Raw genomic sequence first — 8,768 nt, forward strand, 5'->3', positions numbered from 1 at the left:
ACACTGCTCTCCAAGAATCACAATGTACTTCTGACAGGCACACTCTGGAAATGGTTGGTCTGTTCCTTGACAGATACATCAAGGGATAAGTAAAGGATAGAGGAGAGAAAAAAATAGGTGTTTGAGAGCATAGGCACATGAGTGGAGTGCCCTACATCTACTAAATTAGGAGGCTCCTTCAATTCTTTTGGCGGTATAGGGGCCTTACAGAGGCATCTTGATAGATTTGAACGCTGGTCAGTTGCCTACCATATAAAAATTAAAAAGAACTAATGCCAGATTCTGCACCTGGAACAGTATATTTCTGGATGTACGTATAGACTGGAGGACATGTAGATGGAGCATAACCCTGCAGAAAGGGATCTGGGGGTTGTGGTTCATGGTAAGTTCAGGAAGAGTCAACAATGTTCCCTGCAGTGACCAGGAGATGGTGGAGTTGATCCTGTGGGAGGACAGTGTAGCTCAGAAAAAGCAAGCTCACAACTCTGGTCTTCAGGAGAGCAGTCTTTGGCCTATTCAACGATCTGCTTGGAAGAACACTGTGGGATAAGGCCCTGGAGAGAAGAGCAGTCCAATAAAGCTTGTTAATATTCCAGGGTCACCTGCTCCAAGCCCAAGAGCAGTCCATTCTAAGAGAGAGGAAGTCAGGTAAAAATTCCAGAACCTTGCACAGATGAACCAGGAGATCCAACAACATACTCCATTAAACTGGAGCAATACGGGTTTGATGGACTGACTGTTAGAGGGAGAAAAGAATTGAATAAATGGCCTCATCCAAAGAGTTATAGTCAATGTTTTAAGAACCAAGTGGAAACCAGTAAGGAGTGGTATCACTTAAGGGTTCATGCAGGGACCTACTATTAATACCATCATTACCAACATGGAGAGTGAGATTGAGTACACCCTCAGCAAGTTTTCAGTTGACACCAGGCTGAGTGGTGCAGCTGACATGCAAGTGGGAAGGAATGCCATCCACAGGGACCTAGACACACTTGACAAGCTTACTCATGAGAAACTCCTGAAATTCAGCAAGGCCAAGTGCAAGGTGCTACACCTAGGTAATGGAAAGCCCCACTCTCCATATAAATTTGGGGATGAATAGATAGTGAGACTGCCTGCTGAGAGGGACTTGTACTGGTGTACTCCAAAAGACAAAGATCTGGCTATCAGCTGGCAGTGTGCACTTGCAGCCCAGAAAGCGGACATCATCCATTGCATGAGAAGAAGAGAGACCAGCAGGTCGAGGGAGGTGATTCCTTTATTTGTCTCTTTCCTAGAGAGTCCCCACCAGCAGTACTGCATCCAGTTCTGGGATCCCCAATGCAAAAAAAAAGACATAGAGCTGTTAAGGTGGCTGCAGAGGATTGCCATGAAAATGATCAGAGAGTTGGAAGATTTCCCATGCAAAGAAAAGCTGAGAGAGTTGGGGTTGTTTAACCTAGAGGAGGTGCCAGGGAGCCCTTATTGCTGCCTTATTGCTGCCTTTTCATACAATCACAGAATGGCTTGGCTTGGAAGGGGTCTCATCTTGTTCCAACCCCCCTGCAATAGGAAAAGATGCTACCCACTAGATCAGGTTGCCCAGGGCCTCATCTAACCTCGTCTTGAACACCTCCAGGAACAGGGCACCCACAACCTGTCTGGGCAACCTGTTTCACTGCCTCATCACCCTCTGAGGGGAGAATTTCCTCCTAACCTCTAATCTAAATTCCCCCTCTTTTAGTTTGAAACCATTCCCCTTTGTCATGTCATTATCCAATTGACCAAAGAGTTGCTCCCCATCTTTTTTATAAGTCCCCTTCAAGTACTGAAAGTTGCAATGAGTTCCCCCCAGAGCCTTCTGAGGGTCTGTAGCGACAAGACAAGGTGTCATGCTTTTGAACTGCAGGAGTTGATTTAGATTGGATATAAGGAGATACTTTTACAGTGAGAGTAGTGAGACATTAGAATGTTTCCCAGAGAAGTTGTGGATTCCCCATCACTGGAAGTGTTCAAAGGTAGGTTGGAAGGGGCTTTGAACAACGTGATGTAGTGACAGATGCCCCTGCCCATGACAGAGGGATTGGATTGGATGACCTTAGAGTCCTGTTCCAGCCCAAATCATTCCAAGATTCTTTCATTCTTTGATTCAATTATTCCATAATATAGTCATTGCTTGGAACTTCAGGGAGTCCAAAGATTCCCGTTGCTATATGTAGACTAACTATCTCTAGGAAACTTCTAAACTGTATTTTTACATAATCTTTCACGTCTAAAGACTGAAAGAAAATAATATGATTATACCTTTTGGGAGATGAGCTTCATTGGACATGGCATGGACCTACCATAAACTTAAGGAGTCTGCTTTATTAAGTATTAAATCCTGTCATACTTTATTTTAGTTTGCTTGCAATTAAGAATTGTCCTTCTCTACTTGTGTGCAGCCTGTTCTCTAAGGAAAGCAGGAGGGAGTTGGGACAAAGGAGCTACAAGGTGCAACTGCAGATATCAATGGAGAAGTCTGATGTCAGGAGAAGTGATGCTAGTCCTAGGGGATCAATGAGAGAAATGGTGCAATGCTGGGGGGTGAGGAGCAAGATTGTCTGTACAGGGTGAAAGTTCTCTTACCTGTCCAGACCTCCTTAAGAGACTCTTAGGCCTTTCTGTGTCTTAATAAGCCCGAGGTGTAGTTGCTGACAAGTTTAACACCTTCAGCTTCTGAGAGGAGACTGATGAAATCTCTCAGAAAACCCAAGTCAGAAGCCAAACCCCAAAGTCTGTCAAAGCACTGATTGGTCCTGCTGAGGGCCATTTCTGACAAAGCCCCATGGACTCCTTAGAGCAGGTAATTGGAGGCCATGATTACAGGTAGGCCAAGGAATTGTGCAGTGACTCTGAGTCTGAGAAAATCCTGGGTTTGTTTCATCAAGCAGAAAGGCCAAGGCCTGCTGCCAGCCCTGGGCAGAGATCTCCTGTCCTCATGTGGGGCTCCAGGCTCTACCTTGGGCAGTGGGATGTGAGGTAGGCAGTGCCAAGTGAAAGACAGTGGTGTGACACTTCCTGTCCTCCCTCAAGAGGTGCAAAGAGGAGATGAGGAACCAGCTGTATTGTCATGTTACAGAACAACATCTCCTCCTAGGCCTTGGTGGCAGAGACACCTGCCATAGCCAAGGGGACAAGACCTTGGCTTTCTTGGCTAAGTCTCGCCTTGCCAGTGCCCTTGTCCATCGCCACCGCTGGCTGTCCTATGCTATCCCACACCTGTTTCCCTGTAGGCTACAAACAGCCATCTTGCTTTGTCACCTGGCTCTCATATTGGAATTTCTTTGCATTCAGTTCTCAGGCTGTGCCCTGAAACACAAACCCATATTTCCTCTACAAACATATTCCCTCCAGGTGACCTCTGACACTATAGCACAACCTTTCCACTACCATATCTCTCCTGTCATGCCCAACCCTCACCACCAAGAATTTCTCTTTGAGGCAGGTAGGCACTTAAAGACCAGGAGGCACTTAAAGACCATCTAACAGCCAGGAGGGAAGGGTTGGCCTGGCAGCTACCTCAGAAAGATGGGACCTCCCAGTCCCTTGCCCAGCCATGCTCCTACTGCTGGCCTATCAGCTCCAGAGGCAGAAGTGACCTCACGGTCCCCACCAAAGCCAATTGCTTCCTACTGGATTCAGAGTTTCTAAGGCAAAATCGACACCCTATAAGAACATCCAAAACTGGCACCCTGCTTGGGGCCCAGCACCTAACAAGATAAAAGCAAGGTCATTGTCATCCTCCAAGGCCATACATCTCCTGATGGCCTTTCAGTTTCTTAAAGGATTGGACAGACCTATGTGGAAGCTCTGTTAGGTGCTAGGTCAGGAATGACTTTGAAATAAAGATTTACACTAGCTGCATGTGAGTGGCTCCTCAGTTCCTTATGACAGCTAAAATGACACCCTCTTAGACCAGACACGTGCCTGAAGGTGGCACACCAGGCTCTCAGGCAGAAGTGCCCTGACACCCACCTGTACAGCCATGGGCCTCCTGTTGCCTCCTGAGGTCCTGAGGCACAGCTGACCGCAGCAGAGCATCCCCACCCATCTCCTCCTTGAGTCCTGTGACCTGATCAGATCCATGTCACCTCACCTTCCTCCTCCAAGACCAAGTGATTTCTGCAGGACCTCTCAAGCCTGCCCAGCCTCATGGGGTGAAACTGCTTCAGTTTTGTGATAATAGAGCAGTAATGAGGGATGTGTGGATTAAGTAGGGGATTATATCTTCCTTCCATGTTTAGGGATTGGGCAGAGTCTTAGAGGGAGGGTTTGGTGTTCTGTTTTGAGTACCCAGACAGTGTTTAAGGCATGGGGTAGATTTTTGATTAGGGTTTTATTATGTGGTTTGTTATGGGACAAGGGTTGGTGTTAAGGCTAGCAGTTTAATGTTAGCGATTAAGGGCTAGGGATTAACTAGAGGAATTGGTTAAGACTAGTGGTAACCGGTGATGTGTTTGGGGGCTTAAGTTAAAGGTAAGATTTGAGGTTGTAAATTAGACTGGATTAGACTTGCGGATTCCTTTCAGGGTGAGAGATGGCATTAGGGTATCATCAGGTTTTCAGGTTCCTAGTTAGAAAAATTGCCAGGACATGACATGAATGTTTTCCTAGTGAGTTTTGCAGAAGCATCAGCCTTACCCGAGCCCCTCCTAACTCTTCAAAATCTTTCCTTTCTGTTAGCCAAGTCCCTCTTCTCTCCCCCAGATCTCCCACCGTTATTCTTCCAGCTTCCCCCTGGCCTCCCCAGATGTGTCACCCTGTTGGGGGCAGCTTTCTGATGGCCTTTATGACCTCAGAGGCTCTGTCTCCCTGCTGTTGGCCAGCCAGGCTCTGGGACAGAAGTGACCTCACAGCCAGCATCCACAGGACCATAAGGAGCTGTTGTGCTCAGGAGGCCTCTTCCCAGTGCCCCCAGGAGCAGTGGGTGCAGGGGATGCCCTGCACAATCCCTCAGGTACTCTGCCTGCCAACCAGCTCATGCTTCAGAAGGTCTTCTGCACATCCAGACTCATGTTTCCTCATGCAGCCTTTAGTTCCTCCAGGGCATCCTGAAGGGAATGGCCACCTCTGTGTGGGAAAATTAATTAAGAACTGAATATATATTTTAGGCCAATGTTGAGAACTCTGCAATGTTGAGAACTCTGCAACTTCTCTGTTGAGAAGGAGTTAGTGTGAAAGTCGTGATAACTAGCATTGCTTTATTCAGCTGGTTTCCCAGCGGACCGTACCTCCAAAAAGAAGTGATCTTGAGACTCTGTCTGTCCCACTGCCCGTGATGGCACCCTGTGGAAACAGCCTATGGCACTTGGGCTCATTCAGGTTCATCTCACCACACTCACACCATGGGCAGTCTCAGATGGACAAGGCAAACATGGACTTCAGATGTAGTCATTTAGTCTCAACAGCGGGAGGAACAAAAAAACCTGTGTGAACTGGGAGGAGAGCCCAGTGCTGGGAGCAGTGGTTGTGAGGGGCTGCTCTGCTACCATTACCCTAGAGCAGGATCTCCCAGGGTGTCCAGAGAAGGGCCGAGCCCAGCCCCTGCTCTGCTGGTCCTCCCTGTCTCTCCCAGGAGGCCAGATGAGCCCAGCCCCTCCCCTGCTCTCCGCAACTCCCTGTCCTCTCTCCAACCCAGCCCAGCCCAGCAGAACAGCCCAGGCTGCGATGGCACACAAACAGGAAACAAAGAAGGGGAGGTCAGTGGCAGTGTCCCTGCTGCTGCCATCTGTAGGAGATAAACCCTACCGATCCACCTTCTCAGACAGCATGCAGCCCCCAGGCCAGCCCCACTCCGCAGCACAGCACCACACTGGTGGCTCTGGGGCTCCTCAGGCAGCACCACCGCACACACACAGCGCCCTGCTCTGCTCCTGGGACACCCCATGTCCCACACAGCCTTGCCCCAGCCCACCAAATCTGGGCTGGCCTGAGCAGCCATTCCTGCAGCCCCTGCCCATGCTGCCCACAGCCCCCGAGCTGGCGGTGCTGCTCTGCAGAGCGAGGGGGCTGTGGTGCGTGGGGCCGTGGGGGCACTCTGCAGGGCCGTGCTGGTCAGGCTGGGAAGGCAGAGGCAGCTGGTGGGGGGCACTGCCACTGACTGCCTCCCACACAAGTGGTTCTTTGGCCATGGAGGGTGCGCACAGATAGCCGGCCTTCTGCAGAGTCAGAGACTCATGGATAAGAAACAAGGAAATCAAGGAGCCTCCTTCGAGTCTACTCCTTTGCAGTATCCATGAGAGTATCTATGGGAGAAGAGCTGAGCCTTCAGGCACTGCCCTCAGCACATCCCCTTTTATGCTGCAGATGCTGGTACAGAGCCAGCTGTATTAGAGAAGTGCCCCTGGCCTGTCCCTGCCTGTGGACACAGGACTGCCCCACAGCAGCACGGTGAGCAAGTGACAAGAGCAATCAGTCCTCACAGCAACACAAGGGCTCTGAAGGAGAGCGTGGGAGGTGAAAGAGAGCAGCTCGGGAAAGACCAAGCCTTGGGGCTCCCTGGCATTGCTGCTCTGCCAGGACTCTTTTTCCCCCACCTCATCACACAGCTAAGTGCCCCTTTAGCTCCACCACAGGTCTCTGAGGGAGGATCTCAGACAAGCAAGTCACTGCAGGGTCCTTTCTTTTATTTAAATATATCTGAAACAAACTTTAAATACAAGTTGTTTTCACTGAGTCTCAGAGTCACCCAAGACAGGTGGGTGTTTACATGGAAGAAGATGAACAAATCATTTCTTTTTGTACAATATTACCAGAAGAAATGCAAAGCAAAATGAGAAAAAAATAAAAAATACATCTCACCTGTAATGAGTTATATTATGAGTGGTATGAGAAGGAAGATAGACAGTTTATCACTTCTGAAAAACAGTCATGAGGTTCCAAACTGAATCCTTCAGATCCTGGTTCCTCATGCTATAGATGAGGGGGTTCACTGCTGGAGGCACCACCGAGTACAGAACTGCCAGCAAAAGATTCAGGGACGAGAAGGACATGGAGGGGGGCTTCAGGTAGGCAAAAAAGGCAGTGCTGAGAAACAGGGAGACCACGGCCAGGTGAGGGAGGCATGTGGAAAAGGCTTTGTGCTGGCCCTGCTCTGAGGCAATCCTCAACACAGCCCTGAAGATCTGCACATAGGACAGCACAAGGAAAACAAAACACCCAGATGCTAAAACAGCACTAACCACAACAAGCCCAACTTCTCTGAGGTAGGCATCTGAGCAGGACAGCTTGAGGATCTGGGGAACTTCACAGAAGAACTGGTCCAGGGCATTGCCTTGGCAGAGGGGGAGGGAAAAGGTATTGGCAGTGTGCAGCACAGCATAGAGAAAAGTACTGCCCCAGGCAGCTGCTGCCATGTTGACACAAGTTCTGCTGTCCATTATCGTCCCGTAGTGCAGGGGTTTGCAGATGGCAACGTAGCGGTCATAAGCCATGATGGTGAGAATATAAAATTCTGCTGAGATGAAAAAGATTAACAGAAAGGCTTGGGTAACACAGCCTGCATAGGAAATGGTCGTGGTATCCCACAGCGAATTGGCCATGGCTTTGGGGACAGTGGTGGTAATAGTGCCCAGGTCGAGGAGGGCGAGGTTGAGGAGGAAGAAGTACATGGGGGTGTGGAGGCGGTGGTCGCAGGCTACGGCTGTGAGGATGAGGCCGTTGCCCAGGAGGGCAGCCAGGTAGATGCCCAGGAAGAGCCCGAAGTGCAGGAGCTGCAGCTTGCGTGTGTCTGCGAATGGCAGGAGGAGGAACTCGTTGGGGAAGCTGCTGTTGGACATTTGCTGTCTCTGGGACCGGTCCATTGAGAAAAAGAGAGAGAAAAGTTAGAGAAACTTCTCTGAGCAAAACCCACTCCTTCTCTCACAGAAATAACCACTCTCAGAGCTTGCATTTCAGCTATGGTAGAGACACTGCAGGGCAGGTACTCTTAGCCTCCTCGTTGTGTATCACACTGCAGGACAGAGGCTCCTCTCCTCTTCTGGAGGTCCGGCTGAGGAGGAGGTGGCTCATGCCCTAAAGCCCCTGATGGCAGAGGCTGTGCTGGGTGTCAGAGGAGAGCAGGGGGTTGCTGCAGAGAAGGTGCCTGCACTGCAGGCCTGGCAGGGAGTGCCTGAACCCCCCCTCCCTTGGCATTTCAGGCAGCAGCTTCCCTGTCCCCACATCTCCTCCCTGCCATTGCTCACAGACCCTGTCCCACTTGCTGTGTGCTCAGCTCTACTCTGCAGACACCTCCTGTGCCTGGAGACTTAAAGGGACATCTCCCTGTGTTTGGTGGCTAAGGAACAGCTCTCACCTGTCCTGAGAGACCTTCAGGGCAGGAAAGTGAAAGAAGAGACCCCAGAGTGTGCTTTCCCTTCAGGTAGTGCAGGAGTTGGACTTCCCTTTCAAGAATCTCCCCCAGAAATGCCCTGGGGTTGCAGTGGTGATGTGAGCATCCTGGCCCATGTAGCAGCCCCCTGTCAGCAACAGGACCATGCTCTGCCTTGGCCTTCTGGTCCTTCCATCCACAGCTTCTCCCCGCACTGCCCTGGGCAGCTCCCCAGGCAGGCTGGGTGCTGAGCCTGGCAGGCGGCAGAGGCCCTGCCCCGGCACACAGCCCCTAGGGCACAGCAGGGACCCTGCTCTGCACCACAGCCCTGGGCACCCCTGCCTGCACCCCGGCTGCACAGCCTGCAGTCAGCCTGTGAGAAGGAACCCTCATGTCCTGTCCCTCTGACAGCATTGGGTAATAAAACCTGTTATATAAT

The 8,768-nt window shown here is 50.5% G+C and overlaps 1 protein-coding gene across 1 annotated transcript; it reads right to left on the minus strand.

The window, feature by feature from the left end:
- Positions 1–6,861: 6,861 nt before the first annotated feature.
- LOC310887752 (olfactory receptor 14C36-like) lies at positions 6,862–7,823 on the minus strand (the record flags this gene model as incomplete). The annotated part of the gene is made up of 1 exon (XM_083813923.1): positions 6,862–7,823. One exon carries the CDS (start codon positions 7,821–7,823, stop codon positions 6,873–6,875), a length of 951 nt encoding a protein of 316 aa, XP_083670049.1. The 3' UTR covers positions 6,862–6,872.
- Between the last annotated feature and the right edge of the window lie 945 nt (positions 7,824–8,768).

Source organism: Anser anser (assembly GCF_964211835.1).
Source record: "Anser anser genome assembly, chromosome: 29".
Lineage (NCBI taxonomy): Eukaryota > Metazoa > Chordata > Aves > Anseriformes > Anatidae > Anser > Anser anser.